Here is a 27,541-nt window from a genome sequence, read left to right on the forward strand (position 1 = left end):
GAATTTAAATGATTACCGTCAGTGATTTATGGGACTCTAACTAGATGAGTCCTGGATTCCTGTGAGACTCGCCCAAATTTTGTGAGTCCACTATATCTCTTTGTATTGGGACTTGTCAAAATTTGAAAATTAGTTTTCTGGACCTGTCTTTAAAACTTCCATATCAATTGCTGGACCATAACTGAAGGAAAAAAAATAAGAATATAGCCCCTGGAAGCTATAGTAACTCATGTAGCGGGATTCCTGAGACAAGGTCCCTGGAATTAAGGCCTGAATAATCTTATGTTTGGTTGTAATGTGATTTTTCATTGGATAAATTATACCGTCTAAGGAGATAGATCGAAGAATGAATCATATGTTTCATTGACGTCATAATCAAAAGACCGCACTTCACCACAATAAATTATGATCTTTGTTTGATGATTGTTGATGAAGTCCAATATACCTGCAATAGCACTAACCAATTGCAATCTTGTTTTACAATTAGAAATCCTGAAAATGGAATGGGGGAAAACTTTGTCATATTGTCGTGGGAAATTTTGGGACAGGTTTGATAGATAAAAAAATCATTGCAACAGTGAAATGTTTTTGTAATACAGTATGTAAATCATATCATGTTTGTCTTATCAATCAACCTATTTAAGTTTTAGAATTGACTTAAAGACATTGAACATAATAACAATTTGGTCTATCTATGTTAATAGACCTAAACTGAAGTGTACTTTTTTTATCTCAAAGACAAATATTTTAACTTGCATTGTCAACTTTAAACACAGTTCCTTGTTTGCCTGTTGTCCGAGATTAAACATTATTCTTTGAGGACAATTTTTTGTCAGATATTACAGTCTTCAGCTCATCTGTTATCCAAAATCCTTAGGTGAAGGCCTCAATTATACCAATGATCAGATTTAATTGGTAAGTCTAACTGATTTTTGCTCTTTGATTGGCATTTTCTGAAGGTTAAAGTTGATGAATAAAATACTTTATTATGGAAAAAATGGTCAATGTAGAATTGATGATAGGGAAAGGCACTTTCACACTGACCGTTAATTGACCGATGTATCATTCTAAAGCCATGCAAGCCTTCAGCCAGTTTTCTAATGATGAGGTGATGGATTTGATGTTTTACTACAACTCTTTTCAAATGTGTGCCATCTGCTGTCTGGCATAGCCTCTTGCTTATCCATCAAGCAGGGTCGTTAGTGTGTCGAAAGAGATGATTTTGAATTCTTTTCAGCTTAAACATCTATCAGATATTGAAATTCTTTGTAAGACTATACACAGAGATGTCTGGTCTCAGCCTTGCAGGTAATGGATCTTGAGAAGTAAATGATGGGGAAAGTGTCCATAAGTATATTCCACTAGTGTCACTGATGATTACTGCCGAGTTATTGTCTTAGGTGCAAGTCATGCAACAGACACAAAGTATTAATAATTAATGTTGACATAAGAAATTAATGGTCAAATCCAGACAGAAATGTGCGGTCAGTCTCTGATGAAAAAAATCTTGGGAATGAATGACAATCGAGAACTCAATACTAGATATTTTGTCTTCCTAATCCAGGGTCAGGAAAGAAACATTTTTGTTAATACACTAAAAATTCTTTTTTATTCTGATAATGTATGTCAATCTTTTCCATATGAAAACAATTCACAGTTTGAAATTCATTAAGTTCAGAGACATGAAATTCAGAATAGTTGCAGATAAGCTGGAAGTCCATAGGCCTGAAACTAAGTCCAAAGTCTATAGGTCTGAAACCATGTCCATGTTAGTGCTAAACATCTTGTATAAATAAATAACCTTGATCTTCATTCAAAATCAGGGGGATCAGCTATGCTAAAATGTTTTACCAACATTCAACATGCACTCCACACATGCAACACAATACATCCATTGGAGTCTGTCCTTAAATGACCCTGGCTGTTCCTAGTATGTTAATTTAATCAAACCAACAGAAACAAATTTACATTGTATGTGATAAAGCGTATGTTTAAGAAAAGTGCATTAGATTGCAACATTGTATGGGTAAAATAATGCGATTACTATATTTTCTGGTTGATAAGTCGCAACTGTTTTCCTATCTATACACCAGTGTGACTTATATGTGGACAAAAAAAATCAGAGAATGTTTTGAAGGGAAAAAATAATGGGAAAAAGCGAGCATCAAAAAGTGGAACAAACTGACAATGACTTATGATATTTAAACACAAAAAGATTATATCTAAAACACAATTTTCTGTAAAGAGGTCCAGATATTATAGACATTATTATGTATATTGAGTTCCAAAGTTATGTTTCAATAGATTACCTTGACCTCCTTAAAGGACACAAAACTTCAATGTGAATGAAATGCTGAAATTTTGCAGAACTTTATGTATAAAAGTGTCTGTAGCATGCTGGAGTGAAGAATGTTCTTTGTTTAAATGTTTGACCTTGACTCCATTCAAGATGCTCATTGATGACCATATTAGGTGTGTGTACCTTCTTTTTACTTTTGCCTTAGTGAAAAAAACTATGATCTTGTTTTAGCATATATTTTAGATGTTATTAAGAATAATCAATTGTCTTGATTTTTGAACAGAAGTTTTCAAATTTGTTATTTTCATTTGCCCATATATAAATTAAGATGATGTGGTAGACAAAACTTATTGTGTATCGTATGATACAATGAAACCGACTACATCAGTATCATTGGGTTGTATGTTGATAAATCCACATGTACATGATTCATCTTTCACCTTGCTGGCTGGAGGTTCATGAGACCCTATACTGACGTGAAAAGGTTAGGAGTTAATATTATGTGCCCAATCATGTGGGTTTTCTCCTGGCACTCTGGTTTCCTCCCAATCTATGACCCCTTGCTTGCTGATTTGTAGATGTTAGATAACTCGTTTTTACAATAAATGTAAAATAAATTAAGTCTACTGTTAATTAACAAATCACAGTGTTTATAATTTTGGATAAAAATTTAAGTAAACTTAGTCCAAATACATATTAATAATTTATATTATGAAAAGAATCTTTTGAAGTTATCAGTTGTATGGTATATTAGATTATTTATAACCATCCTTTAATGTAAGAACATGCAGACGAAGGTGACTAGACAAAGTCACTGGCAGTTCACAGCTATAAGCTGATTAATGCTATCATAATAGTAATGGTAATTATGACATGAAAGGATTCCAGACTGAGGCACTTATGAGAATCCTCACTGTGGTCAGCTGGTCAGCCAGCCCACTTGTCGTAGAATTAATATCCTATAAGGTCATTGAATGGTCAGCAGATTTATCAGGTCTTTCTTGTTTAAAGAAACACAAACATATTGTTTATCCAATCTGTCTATAGAGGACAATGACATTACTGATTCTACCAATCTCTGGAGGTTGATATTTGATGCCTAGTAATGGAGGGCCATTTTGTTACAGTATAATAGGTTTCAATCTATTGGGTTTGTACTGTATTTTTGTTAAATTTCACAGATATAAAATTTCATGACATTGGAACTCATTCTCATAGAATTATTTTTGTGAATCTCTCAGTAGTATTTGAAAGTATCGTTTATGTTTTTGATACCATATGTTTTCCAGAAATTTTCGCAATGTATTGAATTTTTCTGAATTTCGGTAAAGCTGCAAAATTAGTGAAATTACCCCTTAACATCAGTATACACCAAAATACATTTACTTTTGGATCCAGTGTCACATTTTGAGTATTTGGACAGTTTCCTAAAATATATTATGATATGTACATGTATACTGATTGTCTGTTGCTTCCCATCACATCTTATCATGTCCTGTTCAGGTTTCATTTGAAGGTAGAGACATCTATGGCTAGTTATTTTTAAGCATCAGCTCGGTAGAGACATCTATGGCTAGTTATTTTTAAGCATCAGCTCGGTAGAGACATCTATGGCTAGTTACTTTTAAGCATCAGCTGGCTAACATTCATTATGCTCATTGTCCGGGTTATTTCAGACTGTTTTACCTCGCCTGGCAATGAAAAGTTTTATTTATTTGTATTCTGTAAGATCCTGCTGTGTGCAGTGAAGTCTATAACTTCAGATGCAATCATCTGCTTTATTTATATACCTCTTAAAGATTTTCCATAAAATTTGGTGAAATTATCTATGATTTTATGGATTTGTGGCACCCCCTCTCTCCTTCCCCAAATAAAACAAAATGAATTGGTTGTGGACTGGTGTCCATTATAACTGGCTGAGATATTAATGTCTCTTACACCCGTAATGTAATCACCAGCCATGAAGTTCAGAACATAGCCAACTGGCAAGTGAATCAGGCCAGATCACCATAATTTAGGTCATACATCAGCAAAAAATGAGGGGTCATACCTCTTCTTCAGCAAGTCCCCCATGAAGGCGCCAAGAGGAGACAAAAGTGCATCACATTAATACCTAGTCTGATCAAACAGCAACGCTTACCAACTTGTAGCTTCCAATCCATGCTTTTAAAGACATTGTCAACTTTGTCTGTACCTCTGTCTCTGTATTGGAAATGCATGTGTTTGTTTGATCAGGTTGTTTGTCGGATTGTAATATATCATGTAATTAATTTTATTTCAGGACAAAATTACACACCTTTTGAGTATCTGATTTGGGTATGACAAAATGGTCAGTGGTTAAGATTTAAGGTGACTGTGCTTTCTCCTGTTGTGGCGGCTGTATTTTCATTAATCAGAATTACTGCTTTATGTCCAGGACATAAAAGTGATTGACCTAGCTAAGTTACCCCAACCATATTAAGAGTCCAGTTCAGGATGTCTTAACACAAAAAATGCTGTGTCTTCCCATCAAGAGTTTATCCCCAATTCTTTTGAAAGTCTGAGTGATATGACCTAATTCACATTTATTGACTGAACAATATGGCCTCACGTCTTGTGTCTGAGGGAAACTGTTTTCACTGTCCTCACAACTAGTGTTTGAGGAACACTGTCCTCACATCTTGTCTTTGAGGAACACTGCCATCACATCTGGTGTTTGAGGAACACTGCCCTCACATCTGGTGTTTTAGGAACACTGCCCTCACATCTGGTGTTTGAGGAACACTGTCCTCACATCTGGTGTTTGAGGAACACTGTCCTCACAACTAGTGTTTGAGGAACACTGTCCTCACATCTTGTCTTTGAGGAACACTGCCATCACATCTGGTGTTTGAGGAACACTGCCCTCACATCTGGTGTTTGAGGAACACTGTCCTCACATCTGGTGTTTGAGGAACACTGCCCTCACATCTGGTGTTTGAGGAACACTGCCCTCACATCTAGTGTTTGAGGAACACTGCCATCACATCTGGTGTTTGAGGAACACTGTCCTCACATCTGGTGTTTTAGGAACACTGCCCTCCCTCACATCTGGTGTTTGAGTAACACTGCCATCACATCTAGTGTTTGAGGAACATAGCCATAACATCTAGTGTTTTAGGAACACTGCCCTCACATCTGGTGTTTGAGGAACACTGCCCTCACATCTGGTGTTTGAGGAACACTGCCCTCACATCTAGTGTTTGAGGAACACTGCCATCACATCTGGTGTTTGAGGAACACTGTCCTCACATCTGGTGTTTTGGGAACACTGCCCTCACATCTGGTGTTTGAGGAACACTGTCCTCACAACTAGTGTTTGAGGAACACTGTCCTCACATCTTGTCTTTGAGGAACACTGCCATCACATCTGGTGTTTGAGGAACACTGCCCTCACATCTGGTGTTTGAGGAACACTGCCCTCACATCTAGTGTTTGAGGAACACTGCCCTCACATCTAGTGTTTGAGGAACACTGCCCTCACATCTGGTGTTTGAGGAACACTGCCCTCACATCTGGTGTTTGAGGAACACTGTCCTCCCATCTGGTGTTTGAGGAACACTATCCTCCCATCTGGTGTTTGAGGAACACTATCCTCCCATCTGGTGTTTGAGGAACACTGTCCTCACATTTGGTGTTTGAGGAACACTGTCCTCCATTTGTTTAGGAACACTCCTCATATCTTAGTGTTTGAGGAACACTACCCTCATATGTAGTGTTTGAGGAACACTGTCCTCACACATCTTGTCTTTGAGGAACACTGCCATCACATCTGGTGTTTGAGGAACACTGTCCTCACATCTGGTGTTTTGGGAACACTGCCCTCACATCTGGTGTTTGAGGAACACTGTCCTCACAACTAGTGTTTGAGGAACACTGTCCTCATATCTTGTCTTTGAGGAACACTGCCATCACATCTGGTGTTTGAGGAACACTGTCCTCCCATCTGGTGTTTTAGGAACACTGCCCTCTTATCTGGTGTTTGAGGAACACTGTCCTCACAACTACTGTTTGAGGAACACTGTTCTCACATCTCGTCTTTGAGGAACACTGCCATCACATCTGGTGTTTGAGGAACACTGCCCTCACATCTGGTGTTTTAGGAACACTGCCCTCACATCTAGTGTTTGAGGAACATTGCCATAACATCTAGTGTTTTAGGAACACTGCCCTCACATCTGGTGTTTGAGGAACACTGCCCTCACATCTGGTGTTTGAGGAACACTGCCCTCACATCTGGTGTTTGAGGAACACTGTCCTCCCATCTGGTGTTTGAGGAACACTATCCTCCCATCTGGTGTTTGAGGAACACTGTCCTCACATTTGGTGTTTGAGGAATACTGTCCTCCCATCTGGTGTTTTAGGAACACTACCCTCATATCTAGTGTTTGAGGAACACTGCCCTTACTTCTAGTGTTTGAGGAACACTGCCCTTACTTCTAGTGTTTGAGGAACACTGCCCTCCCATCTGGAGTTTGAGGAAGACTGTTCTCACATCTAGTGTTTGAGGAACACTGTTCTCACATCTGGTGTTTGAGGAACAGTGCCCTAAAACAACTAGTGTTTGAGGAACAGTGCCCTCACAACTAGTGTTTGAAGAACACTGCCCTCCCTCACATCTGGTGTTTGAGGAACACTACCCTCATATCTAGTGTTTGAGGAACACTGCCCTCATATCTAGTGTTTGAGGAACACTGCCTCACATTTAGTGTTTGAGGAACACTGTTCTCACATCTAGTGTTTGAGGAACACTGCCCTCACAACTAGTGTTTGAGGAACACTACCCTCACATCTGGTGTTTGAGGAACACTGCCCTCACATCTGGTGTTTGAGGAACACTATCCTCACATCTGGTGTTTGAGGAACACTGCTCTCACAACTAGTGTGTGAGGAACATTGCCCTCACTTCTAGTGTTTGAGGAACACTGTCCTCCCATCTGGTGTTTGAGGAACACTGCCCTCACATCTGGTGTTTGAGGAACACTACACTCATATCTGGTGTTTGAGGAACACTGTTCTCACATCTAGTGTTTGAGGAACACTGCCCTCACATCTATTGTTTGAGGAACACTGCCCTCACACCTGGTGTATGAGGAACACTGACTTCACAATGGCAACAAGTGTTTATGAAAGACTGGGATATTGCCCTCATATAAATAGTGTTTGAGGAAAACTGATTCATATCGTGTGTTTGAAGTAATGCCATCACATACATGCTGAGTGATATGTTTATTTATTATTTTTTTAACTTATCGTTTGCTGTCCAACTGGTAGGATGTTAGAATTGTACCTGCTGCCTCTATTGCTTAGATCATAAAAGGTGACTTAATTTAGGATCATTTCTATTCTTCCTAACTAACTTTCTCCTTCCTGACATCTCCCTTGACGCTGCCTCCCTTTTGGCCTTCGGGTGAGTGCTCTTTCCTGCGAGGAAGGCTCTGGGTTCTGTCCCCTGGACGAGACACAATATGGTCAATAAAAGTGATAGTTTCTGCTCCTGCTTAGCTCTCAGTATAAAGGATGTGTGACAACTGGTTTGCCAATTGTCAGTATTATGAGACAAATACAATTATACTACAGTCTTAATACACAGTTGCACTGCATACATGGGAGGCTGTTCTAAAATTACACTAGCTGTTAATAGGACCTTTATTTAATAAGACAAACAATACATATATCTTTTGACAGACATAGGATATTTGTCCTTACATATATAGCTCTATTTCACTGAGATATTTTCTTTGATTTAATTTTGACCTTGAACATTTGACAAGTTGATTTAGTGAGTACAAATATTAAACAAACATAGTATAAGGATAATTATAATATATCATTTAGATGCTGCTGTAGCCGGTGGTTGTAAATATAAATAAAATGCCTTTTCCTTGACTTTATTCCTCAAATTCTCCTTACTGACCTTAAATACTTTTAAAAAATGAACTTTTAAAAGCAACTCATTTTAACTCGGTATGTGGTGCAGATTGACATAATTGTTGAAGCCGAATTATTTTAAATATTCATTTAAACTTCGTTGTAGCTAAAAATTGTGTGATTTTAAGTTAATTACAAATGCAACTTGATACTTCTTAAATTCTCTGTAGACTTCATAGGTGATTATAGAATGAATTTTAAATGGTTTTAAGTATTTATTTACGCTTTTGTTGCATTTCAACTACCAAACCTTCTTCCAATAGAAAGGGATTTTCATTCATTCCCATGAGCCTTGTATTTTTATGATGTGAATCTGCATTCTGCCCTGACATGGTGACATAAAGAATCTGGGGCTCCTTAAACTTGATACTGATATCAACGACTTACTTTACAAGCAAATATTTTGAAACTGTCTCCATATTTTTTAATTAGAACCCTCTGAACTGCTTATCAGGCCATTAATTGAATCCCACTGAGAAATATTTGCGTAAATCGAGTGAAAGATATCCACATCACTGGGAATAGGTAAATGACAGCTGATTTGAGCTATCTGGCAGTAAGATTTGAATTCAGACGTTACTTTCAAAAGCATAAAATAAATTTTGTCCCAATACACATTTACTGTCAAATTCTACCAGTTTATACGTTACTGAAACAAAATGTGTTGAACTGGTTATAAAAAGATTCTGGTATTCAGCCTAATGATGCAGTAAAGGCGTGTACAGAAATGTAATGTTATTCATTGTATTATTTACACTTTGTTGTAATAATCTTGCTCGATTTTCAAAACTAGCATCATAAATGTACTCCTCGTTACTCATGGATTGATACTTATAGATTTTCAAATAGAAACTGACTTCACTTATATAAACACTCATAGAAAATAAATCACCGCTCTCTTCAACACAGAAATTTGTTGGATTAAAGAATTTGAAATAAGCTGTTGAGGTAGAGGGAAATTCCCTGCGGGAAAGTGCAGTTTGTCATAATCAATACTTTGGTGGTTTTGGGCTATCTTTTTTTATGGTTTTACAAATTCAATATGTCATATTTCTCATATATAATAAAATATGTAATGACACATGAAATTCAATTCTCTTTTTGACTGCACTTTATGGGAGCATCCGACAAGTATGACTTCAACCAGTGATAAAATTGAAAAGGGCCATTAATAGATTGTGTCATCACCAGATGTTTTCCTTTCTGTCTTTGATAGGGTTGACCAGTTAACCAAACAGTACACGGAACTAGAGGACGAGTTCAGGATAGCACTGCAGATTGAAGCTAACAGATTTAAAGAGGTATTTCTAAGTTATGGTATTTTTGGTCTTACTAGCTCATCAATGGAAAGGCAGTTGAGTTTACACAATGTGGAGAAGCCACATGTTTATGGTACAATACATGACAAATTTCATCTTGCTTCAGGGTAAGAAAACAGGCTGTAATTACCTTTACCATGCACCGTACCTGAATTAGCATCCCATGTGTTCCTGGAATTTTTTTCAAAATATTGAAAGTAATTTGACCAACTTTGATATTGTAGATGCTTTTGAAAAGTAGCGAACTTGTCAAAAATGACAATCCGTGCAAGGACATCCTTGATCTATGTTATAAAAGTTGGTAATAAAATTAACCTATTTTGATACAAAATTGTTTTCGAGGAATTTTTAGGATGTAATTGCGGGCACAGATATAAAAATCATGTGAAGTCCAGTCTCAATCGAAAGAGGCTGAATATATTTGATTGATCTCTCATAAATCACCAGGTGATCATGAGCTTGGATTAACGGGATATTAATGGAATCTCGCACGAGTCTGTCCAGTAGTTCCTGGTTCAGCTGGCTAGACAAGGAAGTATTCTGTTAATCCACATTACTGTTAATTTTCATATTTCCTCTTTTATAAAATATCTGGTGGGCAAGATTTCAGTATACCTATATGAAGTTCTGTGTCTTTATAAACTTGAAGCACTACTGGTAACTCTTTTAAAATTCAATCCCAATAGTTTCAAAAACAACCGCATGAAAAATAGTGTTTCACTAAATGGTACAAAAGTGAGAAACTCTTGAAAAATGCGGTTTGTAAATGCAATAATTCCTTGATTTGGTTTAATTCGTTTATAATTTCCTATTAACAGCCAGAGTAATTTAAAGACAAATACGCAAGATTTAGAAGGTGGGGAAAAACTAGAACGAATATACGTACCCGCCTACTATAACTTTCGGCCGGGTACGAATTAGTCCCTATGTGTCGTAGTGGAGCAGTACTGCCTCCGAAAATCACTCGGTACAGTTTTCTATACTTTTTTGTAAGTTTCCAATTATTTTATGCGTATACATGAATTTACATATTATTTTTGTCCAAAACAAACATAACTACCATTCTTAATATCTACCGTACCGCTCACAAGACGTCAAATTAATTTGTGGACTTGCCGTATAAATTCCCTTCAGAAAGACCTTCATATGTATTATGTAAAAAAATAATGCCTCAATGAGAATTTGATATTTTATGTAGTTTAGTTTTATTCCCTAGTAGGTAAGTGATATCAAACAATTACGATAAAATGCAAAGAACTTTTTTTATAATGGTTTGCATAATCATTACTTTGCTCCATTAGCAGTAATAGGCACCAATTGTAGCTCTAAAGACGACACCATTTTCTGTCTAAAAGTCTTTTGAGCAACAATATTGCAGCTAGGGAAAAACCAGAGTGCCTGGAGAAAAACCACAAACAGCAATCAGTACTTGGCAACAGCTTGACATGGGATTCGAACTCGCAACTTAGAGCTGAAGGGCTTGTAGTAATATAAAAGGACATCTTAAACACCACAGCTTTAACTAAATGATTGCTTTGTTTTAGGATATTTAGCATTTATATGAGTTCAATAACATATTTCTGTGACTACATTGCTTACAGTAAGATGATGTATTGTCTCTCAACCCTACTGATTACTTGGTTCACAGGTTCAAGATGTCTTCCAGCGTGTGAGCGAGGAAAATGCAGAGAACAAACAGGCGCTGATGGCTGCCCAAAAGAAAGATGAAAAAATGTCAGAGATGTTCACTGAACTTACTGCTGTAAGCTAAGGATCATTTTATCATTTTTGTGTAAAACATTCAGTTGAATATAATTATACAAAGAACTACCTGGTATATTTCCACTTTACATTCCTTGAACTATTTTGTCTTTGCACATTGCAGAGTTATCTGCCCTTGCAGGTAGATATTGATTGTTACATCATTTTTTTGTGATTGCAATTCACATTGTTTTCTCCAACAAGTATGATATTACACTCACAACACATAATGTTACAATCAATACCTATCCACAAGGGCAGATAACTCTGTTAAATACAAATACAAAATATCCATGCCAGGAATATACAGTCAAACCTTTCTATAAAGACCACACAAGGGATAAAAGAAAAGATGGTCTTTTTAGCCAATTGGTCTTTATACACTGGTCAAATTGTTTTAAAGTTGACTATTTTGGACACTATGGAAATTGTCTCATTAAGCAGGTGGTCTTTGTATAGAGGTTGTTGCTAAGGCAGGTTTGATTGTACAAGTTTGAAGCAACTCATACAGAATGGATCTTTGAGAACAGTTAAGCCTGAAGAAAATATTGCGTTTACCGGTATAAACAAATCAAGTGGTCAAATTCAGTTGAAATTGCCATGGTCGTTTGTGACCCATGTAGAACCAGGTCTTACAGTACTGCTAGCTATTTTCACAAGGACGATATTTTTTGAGATTACAGCAGACATTGCCATGACTGAAAAAATTTGATCCTGAAAACAAAATATTGAGAAACGGATGAGCTGATACCCTTGAAGCCAGATCATAAAACATAAAAAAGAAAAAGAAAATAAAATAAAATACTAAATTTTAATTTCCTCATTTTTAAATGGTGAATAGTTTAATTGTTGTGGATAACTGGCTGTATATCATTTTAATAAGCCATAAACACCTCAAAAGTTTATACACAATGGATGTGTTTACTAAACAAGGATGTTGAGATTACAACATCTTTCAAGTTGCTTCAATTAAATAAATTTGTAATTCATTCAAGGTTTTACTTGGATCCAATGTAATTTATAGGCCAAAGTCATAGTCAGCTAGTCAGACCTGTTTCTGGTACATACCTAAGGATACTTGGATCTAAGATTTCATTCTAAATTGTAGCCTTCACCTTTATTGATTACCGGGTATGTATCATAAAACATTCTTTATATTCAGTTGGTAAAGGAGCAGAAAGGAAGAATAAGTGAGCTTTCTAAGTCTAAAAATGAGCTGACCGCAGAATATAAGGTAAGTATGGATTTGCTGTTATATTCTTTATATAGTACAAGACTATTATGCAAATTGCTTGCCTGAAGAGAAATATTCTGCATCTGTTCGATAGTAGATTTGTGTCTTAAGTATATATAACATGAAATAAGACAGAGTTTGGTCACTTTTTCAAAGGAGATTAATAATATATATTTAGAATTTTAGAAATATTTTTAAAACTGAGTTTATAAAAGAACACTAAAACTCAGATATATTTTGTAATTTGCTTTTAGTATATGTCACATCTTTGCTCTATTTTTGCTATTGTTTCAACTACATACCAATATTGAAACTATTGGCAAACCATTTTGATGACATCATCTTTTTTTTAACCAGGAACGCATCCTGACGCTGGAGAGTCATGTAGAAGAAGCAAGAAAACGCATGTTACAGATGGAACTTCTTAAGCAGGTAAGAGTTGTCTCCCATTGTATACCAAATTAAACCTGTTGCTTGCCCCAACATAAGTAGGTATTCTCTGTTGATTGAATGGGAAAAAAACAGCATATAGGTTTCCTGGTTTCAGTTTAATTAAAAGAAAACAAATGATAACGTTCCTATTGTTTTTATATTTGTTATATTGTATATGTTTGAGAATTTGTAATAATCAATTCCAGTGATACTAGAATTTGTTTAAGATACTTTTTGCGTCTATCTGAACAAAATATGTAGGTTGAGGCAACTTTTTTACCTGATTCTAGTAATTTTGGGGTATAAGCTTGCTTTTTGACAAATGTATTTAAATTTGAATTTATCGAGACTATATAATTATTTGATGTAATACTTGTTTCTTAAACAGTAAGTTTAATATTCATGTTTACATTTCCTTACATGCTTCTGAAAAGTTATTAACATTTTTCAGGATAAGACAAAATTATTGGCTCAAGTTGAAGCTCAAGAGTCTGTGATAAATGGTCTGAAAGCAGAGAGGAAGCTGTGGGGACAGGAACTAGCACAGCAAGGTACATAACTCTATGAGAACACAGGGGGCAGCACTATAGGTTCTCACATCTAGAACTTTTCCAATTTTCCAAAATATTGTCAAAGGAATCAATATCATTTTCAGTGTGCTTCATATGAATGTTTTTGTGTTGCTAGGACCTTATTTATTAGATATAGTTGGTTATTGAGATGTACACTAAAACGATTGGGAATGCTTTAATTAATTAAGCACCATACAAATTTTACCGGTTATAATCTTGCTGAAAATGTGTTAAATAGGTTCGTCTCTAGCACAGGATAGAGGTCGGCTGGAATCGAAAATAGAAACCCTCAAATCAGATTTGTCTACAGCCAAAAAACAGCTTGATGTAAGTATAGCTTGATAATCAAAACTTATTTATTATTGTTAACTGTCAATCTGATAGAAATAGCATATTTGCATTCATTATTAGCATTGTCGTCTTTATACAGCAATCAAATATGTTGAAATTTGTCATTTGAGACCCCAGCAAAGTAGTTTTATTAAGAAGGTGGTCATTAAACAGAGAAGATTGGTTAATGCAGGTTTTAATCAAATTTATGGTTATGTGTAATGAAGATCTTTGGTAATTATATGGTTAATATAAGGTCACATCCTGACGTCCTAAGGTAAAACCCTAGGGGCCGTAGTGGCTGAGTGGTTCAGATATTACCACAGGCCCTACACCTCTGGATTATGAGTTTGAATCTGATGTGGAACATTGCCAGATACTGACTGGTCACCAGTTTTTCTCCAAGTACTCCAGTTTTTCTCCAACAACAAACCTAGCATGTCTTTAAATGACCCTAGATGTTTATAGAATGTTAAACTAATAAAATCAAAACCAAAGAAAGTCAAATCCTTGACCTGATTCATATGTTGTACAAATGTATTACAGAGGGAAGCAGATGCGCTGAAGATCAAAACAAAAATGCTGGAGGACCAAACTGAAACTATCAGGAAACTGAAGGAGGTATGTCATAAAATGTATTCTCATTTCAAGTAAGCAGTGAAAAGCACTTGATACTACCACTAGAGTTCATATGTTTACAATGGCAATTTACACTTGGAATTAGTTGTGACAATAACACTTTTAACAGTGTTTTCTACTATGGTATTAAGGGTTTTTTTCCTGAAAGTTTGGGTTTTCATACATGTCAGGCTTTCTGACAGAAGAAATTAGAAAACCAAACAGTCAGTCTACCTCATTTTTACTCAATGGGTACACAACTTCTTTCATGATCATCGTGGAGTAGATTAAAAATTCAGATAGATTTCCTTGTATGCTTTTATGTGCTTTAGCTTTAGATGTTCATAACTGACACTTTTAACAATTGAAATACACCTTATTTGATGCTGCATGGTTCAAGGGTCTGTTGGAGCGGGATGAGGAAGTGAAACGAGCCAGGGAGGAGGCACTGAAGACTCAACACATGTTAGAGGAACAGCTGACAGAGGAAAGGGCCTTAACTCAGGATAATCAGGTAGGGGACAAAACTCAGAATAATCAGGTAGGGGACATAACTCAGGATGATCTGGTAGGGGACATAACTCAGGATGATCTGGTAGGGGGATATAACTCAGGATAATCAGGTAGGGGACATAATTCAAGATAATCAAATAGAGGACATAACCAGGATAATCTGGAAGGGGACATAACTCAGAATAATCAGGTAGGGGACATAACTCAGGATAATCAGGTAGGGGACATAACTCAGGATGATCTGGTAGGGGGATATAACTCAGGATAATCAGGTAGGGGACATAACTCAGGATGATCTGGTAGGGGGATATAACTCAGGATAATCAGGTAGGGGACATAATTCAAGATAATCAGATAGAGGACATAACCAGGATAATCTGGAAGGGGACATAACTCAGAATAATCAGATAGGGGACATAACTCAGGATAATCAGGTAGGGGACATAACTCAGAATAATCTGGTAGGGGGATATAACTCAGGATAATCAGGTAGGGGACATAACTCAGATAATCAGATAGAGGACATAACTCAGGATAATCTGGAAGGGGACATAACTCAGAATAATCAGTAGGGGACATAACTCAGGATAATCAGGTAGGGGACATAACTCAGGATGATCTGGTAGGGGGATATAACTCAGGATAATCAGGTAGGGGACATAACTCAGGATGATCTGGTAGGGGGATATAACTCAGGATATCTGGTAGGGGACATAATCAGATAATCAGTAGAAGGACATATACATGATAGAGAGATAACTCATGATAGGGGACATATAAAATCAGATAATCAGTAGGGATCATAGAAAGGAGGATCCAGGATAAAGCTAATCATGTAAGAGAGTTAACTCATGACAATCACAAAGATTTGAATATATCATATAGGAGATGCCAGGATAAAGGTCTCAATCATGTAAGAGAGTTAACTCATGACAATCACAAAGATTTGTATATATTATATAGGAAAGGATGCCAGGATAAAGGCCTCAATCATGTAAGAGAGTTAACTCATGACAATCACAAAGATTTGTATATATTATATAGGACAGGATGCCAGGATAAAGGTCTCAATCATGTAAGGGAGTTAACTCATGACAATCACAAAGATTTGTATATATTATATAGGACAGGATGCCAGGATAAAGGCCTCAATCATGTAAGAGAGTTAACTCATGACAATCACAAAGATTTGTATATATTATATAGGACAGGATGCCAGGATAAAGGCCTCAATCATGTAAGGGAGTTAACTCATGACAATCACAAAGATTTGTATATATTATATAGGACAGGATGCCAGGATAAAGGTCTCAATTATGTAAGGGAGTTAACTCATGACAATCACAAAGATTTGTATATATCATATAGGACAGGATGCCAGGATAAAGGCCTCAATCATGTAAGGGAGTTAACTCATGACAATCACAAAGATTTGAATATATCATATAGACAGGATGCCAGGATAAAGGTCTCAATTATGTAAGGATAAACTCATGACAATCACAAAGATTATGAATATAAAGGCCTCAATCATGTAAGGGAGTTAACTCATGACAATCACAAAGATTTTATATATCATACAGGAAAGGATGCCAGGATGAAGGCCTCAATCATGTAAGGGAGTTAACTCATGACAATCACAAATATTTGTATATATCATACAGGAACGGATGCAAGGATGAAGGCCTCAATCATTACTATATTAGATAACATGATTCCTTATTTGAAAATTATCATTGATAACTCCCTGTTTACCATAAGATTGTTTTAATATGTTGCTCAGGACACACTTGAGAGACTGAGAGACAGGAAACAAGAGCTAAAACAACAGCTGTCGGAACTCCAGGGAGAACTGGACGAGTCCAAGAAGGCTCACAGGTTAGTACTGTCACCCACACTGGGTATTTTCCAGACAATAATTCTATAGTCAAATCAGACTACAATTGGTGGATGTATTGGTGTAAACTGTAGTAATGATTTGTTTGTGTCTTGGCAGCATTCTCAACAACAAATGGAAAGAGAAATCACAGCTCATTGGAGGGCTAGAAAAACAGGTACAGGAGATGAGGGATACTTGGGAAGGCAAAGAGCGAAAGCTACAAAATGAACGCGACAAGGCCATCCATGCTGCAAAGTATGTTATCAGTTGTAGGCTGAAGAGTTCTAATGAATACAATTTGACCTTGGTCTATTAAATTGGGTATTTTTGCAAGATTCATTTTGATAAGAATCTACTAGTTTTCCATTATTATAAAAGAAGACTAATACAATTACTTTAAGAGCATAGATTTGTCACTGGTTTTAGAACCGTTTATATACATTAAAGTCATATGATTTGCTTAATACAATATACATGTTTGTCTTTAGGATAGGCATGTTGTTTTCAAGTACACGTACTTTCTTCGTGAAAAGTACAAGTTTATGGTGTAGTTCAAAATAGAATTTTGGTAAAATAGTTTTGTCCTGTGTTTTGTGGATGTTGATTAAATAAAAGTGACAATGAAGTGTTTTGAGGAAAACTTGATGAAAAAAGTTTACAGAATATGTGTGTAATTGACAGTGTTGCCATTGAGAAACTGAGGAAGGTTGACGATACATTTAGGGAACAATTAGAGACAAAGGAACAGCGGCATCAGGAGGAAATCTTGGTGTTAGAACAAGCCAAACAACAGGAAGTGGACCAAGCCTACCAAAGGGTGAGAATATAGCAGTATAAAGCTGATATTGTAAATATTTAAATGACACCATAACAATTAGAAAGAGACTATTGTCCGAATTGCAATACATGGATTCTTTGAGATTAAATTCCTTCTTTACTTGGTGGCCAATGGCCTTTCATCCTGTGCTCCTTATTACAAAGCTTTCTGTGAAGAGGGCAATCTCAAAAAATAATTTTACATATACATATCTTTTTAATTATCTCCTGATATCTTGAATACATACATGTAATAGATATTTGATAAACTTAATTTTTGAAATTATTAAAGATATTCTCATCAGTTTTGGCAGTTCTATTTTTCAAGTTGTGTATGTTTCCAGAGAGTTGTACTATAAAATGTGCTAAGATAGTATGATGTTTTTCAAATATAATCCCCTTTATGTTTGAATTTAACAGGTATATGCTGTGGAGGAAGAAATGAGAGAGCTTCTCAAAGAAAACCAAATGAACAAAAAGGCCATGGAGGACAAATTTAAACGACTAACAAATGCTATGTCAGATATACAAGCCAACTTTGTGTCTTAATTATATAAATTGTCGCAGTTAACCACCCTTCCCCTTAGACCCCATGGTCATGTTGGTATCCTACATGTAGCTAGACTACCAAGGTTCAATCAATATATGATGCCAAGGTCAGCTTTATCTGCATAACTGTCCATTAGGGAGGCCAATTTAGTTATAAAGACTTTGTCTCCAAGACATTTCAGTCCAGTTTTTCTCTCATATTTATTTGCCGGGCAACTTTGCCTATTAAACATGCCAAAGCTGATTTTGTGTCTTGGAGACCGTCTGGTCAACTTTGTCTCTGACTGGTCAGTTTTAACTTATGACCTAGTTTAGTGGTTGACCATGGCAGTGTCAGACTTGATGTGATTAGCTAGGCCATACCCATGCTAAGCTCTCTGTGATATTTGTATTGAGAAAGATGTTAGTCATCTCATGGATAAGATCCCATTAAGGTGAAGTATAGTATAAATGTAATATATGCAACAGTAAATAAAATAATCTAAAGCAATAATGAGGTATTTGTGTTGTTACTGTATTGTTAGTATAAAAATAAGTAACAGATGTATTAGATTTAATAGACTGATTGCCAGACAGTTAGTAGCTGCGTCTTGTGCTTGCAAATGACCTTGTACCAATTAATGTTGTAGCAAATGCCACAGCGTTCACAATACAAAATTCAATGTCACTGCGGTACTCTAGTGGTTTGATTGGCAGCTGGCAATCCGTCAATTCGCTATATATAAGCTGAACAGAGAGCTGTTTGGGTGTCAGAAATCATTTTATCTCACCTGATTCCCTGGTGTCCATCGTCACCTGATTCCCTGGTGTTTTCCTTTTCCTAATATCTCCCTCAATTTTGGACTTGAGTTGGGCGTTCGCTCCTGTGAGAGACTAGGTTCTGTTTCCTGGCCGAGATACACCACAGTCTATAAAAGTGGTAGTTTTGCTCCTGCTAGTGCTCAGCATGAAGAGAGTGGGACGACTGGTTTGCCGATGTCAGTATAATGTGACCAGTGGTTGTGCTTTTTTTGTGTGTGTCTGGCAGCATGCTTCAGAAGAGGTCCACTATTACAAAGCCACGCAACAAGAACATACTGCAGTCTTCCAAGGAGAATATAGCAGTATAAAGCTGATATTGTAAATATTTAAATGACACCATAACAATTAGAAAGAGACTATTGTCCGAATTGCAATACATGGATTCTTTGAGATTAAATTCCTTCTTTACTTGGTGGCCAATGGCCTTTCATCCTGTGCTCCTTATTACAAAGCTTTCTGTGAAGAGGGCAATCTCAAAAAATAATTTTACATATACATATCTTTTTAATTATCTCCTGATATCTTGAATACATACATGTAATAGATATTTGATAAACTTAATTTTTGAAATTATTAAAGATATTCTCATCAGTTTTGGCAGTTCTATTTTTCAAGTTGTGTATGTTTCCAGAGAGTTGTACTATAAAATGTGCTAAGATAGTATGATGTTTTTCAAATATAATCCCCTTTATGTTTGAATTTAACAGGTATATGCTGTGGAGGAAGAAATGAGAGAGCTTCTCAAAGAAAACCAAATGAACAAAAAGGCCATGGAGGACAAATTTAAACGACTAACAAATGCTATGTCAGATATACAAGCCAACTTTGTGTCTTAATTATATAAATTGTCGCAGTTAACCACCCTTCCCCTTAGACCCCATGGTCATGTTGGTATCCTACATGTAGCTAGACTACCAAGGTTCAATCAATATATGATGCCAAGGTCAGCTTTATCTGCATAACTGTCCATTAGGGAGGCCAATTTAGTTATAAAGACTTTGTCTCCAAGACATTTCAGTCCAGTTTTTCTCTCATATTTATTTGCCGGGCAACTTTGCCTATTAAACATGCCAAAGCTGATTTTGTGTCTTGGAGACCGCCTGGTCAACTTTGTCTCTGACTGGTCAGTTTTAACTTATGACCTAGTTTAGTGGTTGACCATGGCAGTGTCAGACTTGATGTGATTAGCTAGGCCATACCCATGCTAAGCTCTCTGTGATATTTGTATTGAGAAAGATGTTAGTCATCTCATGGATAAGATCCCATTAAGGTGAAGTATAGTATAAATGTAATATATGCAACAGTAAATAAAATAATCTAAAGCAATAATGAGGTATTTGTGTTGTTACTGTATTGTTAGTATAAAAATAAGTAACAGATGTATTAGATTTAATAGACTGATTGCCAGACAGTTAGTAGCTGCGTCTTGTGCTTGCAAATGACCTTGTACCAATTAATGTTGTAGCAAATGCCACAGCGTTCACAATACAAAATTCAATGTCACTGCGGTACTCTAGTGGTTTGATTGGCAGCTGGCAATCCTTCAATTCGCTATATATAAGCTGAACAGAGAGCTGTTTGGGTGTCAGAAATCATTTTATCTCACCTGATTCCCTGGTGTCCATCGTCACCTGATTCCCTGGTGTTTTCCTTTTCCTAATATCTCCCTCAATTTTGGACTTGAGTTGGGCGTTCGCTCCTGTGAGAGACTAGGTTCTGTTTCCTGGCCGAGATACACCACAGTCTATAAAAGTGGTAGTTTTGCTCCTGCTAGTGCTCAGCATGAAGAGAGTGGGACGACTGGTTTGCCGATGTCAGTATAATGTGACCAGTGGTTGTGCTTTTTTTGTGTGTGTCTGGCAGCATGCTTCAGAAGAGGTCCACTATTACAAAGCCACGCAACAAGAACATACTGCAGTCTTCCAAAACACACATACAACACACCATATGCACGTTAGTCTGTCCAAAATGGCTGGCTGTAAGTAGGATGTTAATCTAATCAGTCAACTAACTAATCAAAAATAAATCAGTAGTATACTTATTCGCCCGTATAAAATTCTGGCAGTGACGGATTCATTGGGATTTCTGGCTTCAGGAAATAACAACGAGAAGTTTTGGTTTTTTTTTTAAATCGTGTCATTTTACCAATTTCCTCAATTCATTGTAATATGACCCAGAAATTATGCATCCATGCGGCGTTCATTTTGATTGCTGATCTAACCTTGACCTTTTATATGTAGAAGACAATGCACCACACTCGATGTTTGATTTTGAAATGACATATCCTGTTCTAGATGGCGCGATAATACACCTTCAAAGTTTGAATTAAAGAGATTGTCGGTGAAACGGAGATGGTTACCACCCTAGGGCGCCCCGTGTACTTTGTTCTTTTGTTTTCCACTCTTCGTTTTTCCGTCTGGACTTCCATTTGTCATGTTTTCTGATGAGTGTTTGTCAGTAAACAAAACCAAGGCTTCAGACGATGTTCAGATTATACCTTATATTTAAAGAACATTTGAATATTTCCAGAAAAAATCCGTAGCATTGACGTTGTTATTTCTTATTCATGACGTGGTCAATGATGCCGTATCTTGGTCACTGGTGTTTTATTTTTATTAATTTGAGTTATGTGTTGGCTACGTCCTGAAAACGTTAACTGTTTACTTGATTTTCAATTCTCGAATAAAATGATATAAATCTTTGTGTAGTGAAAGATTTGGTTGAAGAATTTAAAATTGGAATTTCCCAAAAACTGCAACAAAACCAAAAAGGTTATGGTACATTTCTGTTTTATAACGACGCTACGCTAAATTTCGCCTTTAAATGATTGATTTTGTTTTATTTGGGAAAAAAACATACGACGATGCATGACCATAGAAATAACAAACGAATTAGTAAGCGATACATTTTTACTCAAGTAATGTTTTGTCTACATTTTGAATGTATGTTTACAACCATAACTCGATAAGATATGCCTCCACACCGAAACACGGAAAACAGGTCATAAAAAACTATCATACACGATAAGGTGCGTATTTAAAACGATTTCACATAATATAAACAACATCGATAAGAGCTTTAAATAGAACAACATCAGACGTGTCTTTAAAACAAAACAGGATAAAGATTCCCATCATCTACAGCCATATAACTCGAGCAACGGGCTTCATATAAGTCGTGTAACTTCCAAGTCCATTGCTCCAAATGGCAAAAAGATATGTATCAATCAAACCGTAAACGCTTTATGGATTTTGCCTCAGTGCAGTTGGCATTCGTAGTGGTTATGAATGCCATCTGAAAGACGTGCAATGCCTAAGTAACACCTTTCAATAATACCATGGTCATATGATGATGAGATGCGTCTTTGTCAACATAAATCGATCATGCAATTTTTGTGCATCTTTATTGTAACCATACTTATACGAGCAGCGTCCATATGTACATGTAATCAAAACACGATCCAAGTGTCTTTACAACCGTAACAACACGATAAAACATCTGGTTTTACCAACCATTAACGATGCTTCCAATAAGTCTTGACAGTCATAATACCATAAGGCACATGGTTTTGCCAACCATTATCAATGCTTTTAGATGTGTCTTACCATAACATCAACCATGAAGTTGTGTCTTTTTCTCAATGTTCGCTTGTAATGGATCGTTCCTTGCACTAAATCTTTATCTCATAGTAAATATCCTGCTTTAGATGACAGAAAATGGCGGGGATGGCGCCACTATTATACTGTATATTTGTCATTCCCAAGTTTGAATTATTTTCTTGTATATTTATTGTACTGTCCAATTAGAAGCTTGCCGATGGTGGATGGAGATTAACGACTCCGTCCGTACATTGTACATCATATTTGTTCTGTTCTTCTGTCGCCTTTTTAGTTTGCTCTTCTTTCGTTCTTTTATCTTGGATATCAATTACTCTTTCGTCTCTTCTGGCCATCACGGCTCCAGACGATGTGCAGGTTACATCTTGGATATTACAACTATATAATTAGATAAACCACGGCCATATGTAACTAAATAACGACAAATGCGTCTTTGCAACCACCGCACTACATTTTTAATCTTGTAAGTCTTGACTGTAATAACACGATAAGACATAGGGTTTACCAACCATTATCAATGCTACTAGACGCTTCTAACCATATAACGCTAAAAGTCGTGTCTCTCATGATTTATCAATTACACACCCACGATTTTGACATATTTCTAAATCTTCATTTATGTTCAGTGAAGTTCCATTGCATTTTTATCCGGGCATCATTCCGTGTCGCATTATTGACGGTTTTGTTCTGTCGTGGAACATTTTGTTTAACGGTCTAAAGACTCGAACCTGACACCCTTCCCGACGATGGTCGATGAAGGAAAAAGACGGGTTAAACTGCACGATCGAACAAAGCGGAAGTCGCAGATAAAGTTTTTAGTTTCCTTTTTCTTCAATACAAACGAATTGCCCCTAAACACTGATTGTCTTCGCTGGTATTCTCGAATATCAAACACCACGTGACGTCTGTGGAGAGAGTCGTGGAACTTCCGGCAGTAGACACAGAAAAGGACCTTGCAGTTCCTGCACCAGTCAGAGGCTGGAATAGCGTCTCCTTTCTTCTCACAAGGTAGACACATTGGCGCACCTCGTGAACCAGGACCGTTTGTCGATTGGACGTACGTTTCCGGAAATTGCTCTGCCCAATAGCCTCGTTCAGAGTCAGGTCGAGTTGGTCTCGTTATTCGGTCACACTTTGGGCAAGTGAAGGCCACGGAAACGTCCGATGTTTTCCGGTAGATATAAGAGTCGAGACACTCCAGACAAAATCTGTGGGAGCAGGGGAGAGCCCGTGGTCGGAATATATCGTCATCACAAAGTGGGCAGGTCTCAATTAAATCCTCCCCGGAACATGTACTGCCCAGTCTGTCATTCATGACTTTTACTGTAATAAACAAAATGACAGGATATTAGGGCTGGTCCACTACTGCAATGACGACTTTTAGAATGTTATCGTTCAATAATTAACATTCGCTAATTAATATGCTATCTGCCCATTGCGTAAAAATGACATGTTTAACGCATTTGATTGGTTGATACGGCAGCGTTATAATTTCTACGAGAAAAAAGTTAATCAATAAAGTGGCATCACATGTACATATAGAAGATTAATAATAAGGATTAATTAACATACAGTTTTTATGTTATGAGGATATAATACAAAAATCTGAGTGTACTCTCATCTTATTTATCATTTCGCGGTATATTTAGAATTCACTCAGATTTTTGTATTATATCTCCATAACATGAATATGTATATTTAAGTTAATTCTTAATGAACATGCATGTATATATGTTGTCAGGCCGTTAACGAGAAATACCGAAGGTTTCCGATTGAGTTACGGCCCAAGAATAACGCCAACGGCTGTAGTGACTGAGAATGCCTGCATTCTCCGTACACAGAGAAAGTCTGAACTAATTATCCACAATGTCATCTACATCAAACGTGTAAAGCACGCGCATCTCCCCATACTGCAGGAAGACGCCCCCGTCTCATATCATGAGAATTTGACATATCGGAATGAAATTCCTACGCAATATTGACCGGATAGTAATAGATATGTTAGGGAAGTGGAATACCCTCCTTGTTATTACTGAGGAATGGGGATCGTCGTTTGGAGGGTAGGGGATAGTCTAGAGGAATTTTGGGGAGGGGAGAAATTAATTACTAGCGAATAGTCGCGTGGATGGGAGAATTAGTCACATGGTGAACGTACTTCAGGCAGTAACACATGTAATTAGTTGCGCGGGCGTGGGGAGTGACTAGGAATAATAAGTCGTATAGATTGAAGGGGAGGGGGTGTGACACGGAGGAATTATAGGTGGCTTAGAAACGGTGAAAGAATGGTTACAAACAAATTGTGTTAATGTGCCAGTAATGTGCTGAGTGTCTATTATCCGCTGATGATTGTGTGCTGCTGTAACAATGCCAATGTACATTATGCAACACATTTTCACATTTTCTTCAATGAAATATATTAGGGGCAGAACGAAAACTAATAGGAAGCGTGCTTAACTTTTGTATATGTGTATATGATCGGATCAACATCATCATCAATACAATTTTCGTGTATTATTGTTTAAAGATGCTCCGCCGCTGACAAACGGTATTTTTTCACTATCAAAAACATGAGCAGACGATATAGTATTTTTCTTCAGTTAAAAAAATACTAACTTTACACCATTACCACCATTGAAAAATTTGAGCTTCTAATTTTACTTTAAGTTAAAAATATGAAAATGATTTAATTGCATCCCGAAAAAATTCCATGACACTATATCCTATATGGAATGAAATACTGATTGCGCATGCACCAAAGGCAAAATAAATTATTTTACTAAATATTTTGTGCTAATTAGACATATATACACGATTACACACCAATTGTTGTTCAAATGGTGAATATCATTTATGCTCTGTCGGCGGTTGAGAATCTTTAATTGTAATTTATTATCATGGTTATCAAAATACTTTTGAAGTGAACCGTCAATAAAAATTAAGATATTTATGACATTTCAATGCTCTTTTTTGTACAATTTGTTGCAGTAGAAGCTCTGAAGTCACACAAATATGACCCGAAACGCGTAATTTTGTGTCTGGCAACGAATTAAAACAAAATAAAATTGAGATCGAAACATGACACTCTCCAGAAGTAAAATGAAGAGAGAGAATATCCGTTTTGAAATGAAAACAAGAAGACAATATCCATTTGCGATTGAAATAGGACAACATCTGGTTTGAGACCATGCGGTGTATGTTTAGATCGAAACAAGACATGTACAATATCCAGTTTGAAATCCCCCCAAAAAATATATTGTTTGAGTTCTTTACAAGACAGTGTTTGAGACTGAAACTGGACAATATCCGGTTTGAAATCGAAGTAATATCCCGATAGAAATAAGTAAAATAAAATAAATATATGTACAATGGTTGTAAATCGAAACAAGACAATATCACCTTTACTTATCGAAACAATTATTTTGGTGATGCGAGTATACGACAGATATATGATGTATTATGAAAACAACAATAATAATAAGACATTCATGGTTCCATTCATTACGGTCAAATACAATTGCCATTGTAAATTATACAACACTTGTTTTCAGTATTTTTTTTATTAAAGATGCGCTACACCGCTGACGAATAGTATCTTGTAACTATTAGAAAGGAGCAGACGAATTAGCATTTTCTTCAGTATCAAAAGTTACTTACTACCATCATCGAAAAGTTTTATCTTCTTATTCTATTTTAGAATAATAGAATTTAAAATAATTAATTGCACCCTGAAAAATACTCTGTTGGTGGTGGAGCATCTTTCATATTTTTAGCTAATATCTAATCAAAGTTTAATGCTGTAGAATGTAAACAAAATACATACATAATAAATGGTAAACACATCTATTAATAAGTCTGACATTTGACGTGTAATCAAAACTTACCAATAGATTCAGGAAATCTGTGAGATTGTTACCGCCCGATACAGTCATTAGCCACGACTATTATGAATACTACATTATATTTAGGACCCCTCTTACACATATGTGTAGGTATGGAAGCCCATACCGGTGATACACCAGATACACATTACTGTTGTCACTTTTAATCATTTTATCATATAGCAGTTATTTTAAAGAACTAATGTTTTGTCATCGATAAATTTGCATTGCACCTGGAAGCCAATTTGTTGATAAGGGGAATTGTGTATTATATCTACACCATAAACATGTACATAAGACAAAAACAGGGTTGTATTTCTTGTTTAGAACATAATACACGTCGAATAGTAGCGGATCTAGTCTTAAAGATTATGTTTCTACTACTGAGGATCTATAAAGAATATCATTCATTTTGAAACTGGAATTTTTAACGTTTTTTCCGATCATTGCCCTATTTGTATCACAGTGTATTCATGGGGGAGAAATATTACGGTTACAGATTACACTGATAAAGATAAGGTATGTGCATTTAAATGGAATGAGGAAAATGCAGAGAGTTTTTTATCTAGGTTAGAGGAAAACAGCAGGCAGTTATTACAATCATGTGATGTAATAATAGAAAATCAAGAATGTATAGATGAAAGTGTCAATGGTTCAACGAAGTTTGTAAGAACAAATACACTGACTACAAAAATGCCTTGTTTAAAATTCAATTCATTTAAATCTGAAGAAAATAAAAACATTTTTATTGCCAAAAACGTAATTATAAAAAACTAGAAGCTAAGTTAAAGCACGAATATATTTACCAACAAGGTAATATGATGGATTTTTTTTAGAAAAAAATCTCAAGGTTTTTTATAGAAGATTTAGGAAAAGAAAAAATAAAGAAAATAGCGTTCTAACCAATGAAGATTTTTTTCAATTATTTTAGTAATCTGCCGTCAACGAAAACACTTGAAAGTGACACGGTGAGA

General features: G+C 36.2%; 2 protein-coding genes across 2 annotated transcripts in view; one reads left to right on the forward strand and one right to left on the reverse strand.

The window, feature by feature from the left end:
• Positions 1–18,764, forward strand: part of LOC138315327 (leucine-rich repeat and coiled-coil domain-containing protein 1-like) — a 60,151-nt gene extending 41,387 nt beyond the window's left edge. Inside the window, exons 7-18 of the mRNA XM_069256261.1 lie at positions 9,465–9,549; positions 11,216–11,329; positions 12,491–12,562; positions 12,920–12,994; positions 13,446–13,545; positions 13,805–13,893; positions 14,443–14,517; positions 14,915–15,028; positions 16,811–16,905; positions 17,024–17,161; positions 17,588–17,723; positions 18,143–18,764. Of these exons, the coding sequence (XP_069112362.1) occupies positions 9,465–9,549; positions 11,216–11,329; positions 12,491–12,562; positions 12,920–12,994; positions 13,446–13,545; positions 13,805–13,893; positions 14,443–14,517; positions 14,915–15,028; positions 16,811–16,905; positions 17,024–17,161; positions 17,588–17,723; positions 18,143–18,271 (1,222 nt within the window). The 3' untranslated portion in view covers positions 18,272–18,764. The remainder of the gene's footprint in view (positions 1–9,464; positions 9,550–11,215; positions 11,330–12,490; positions 12,563–12,919; positions 12,995–13,445; positions 13,546–13,804; positions 13,894–14,442; positions 14,518–14,914; positions 15,029–16,810; positions 16,906–17,023; positions 17,162–17,587; positions 17,724–18,142) is intronic.
• A 3,203-nt stretch (positions 18,765–21,967) lies between these two features.
• LOC138315328 (tripartite motif containing 13-like) lies at positions 21,968–26,621 on the reverse strand. The gene is made up of 2 exons (XM_069256262.1): positions 26,571–26,621; positions 21,968–24,012 (listed from the first exon to the last, which is right to left on the reverse strand). The coding sequence occupies exon 2, from the start codon at positions 24,002–24,004 to the stop codon at positions 23,396–23,398; it is 609 nt and encodes a 202-aa protein (XP_069112363.1). The 5' UTR covers positions 24,005–24,012; positions 26,571–26,621; the 3' UTR covers positions 21,968–23,395.
• Positions 26,622–27,541: the final 920 nt, after the last annotated feature.

The sequence above is a fragment of the Argopecten irradians genome, chromosome 2, assembly GCF_041381155.1.
Source record: "Argopecten irradians isolate NY chromosome 2, Ai_NY, whole genome shotgun sequence".
NCBI classification, from domain to species: domain Eukaryota; kingdom Metazoa; phylum Mollusca; class Bivalvia; order Pectinida; family Pectinidae; genus Argopecten; species Argopecten irradians.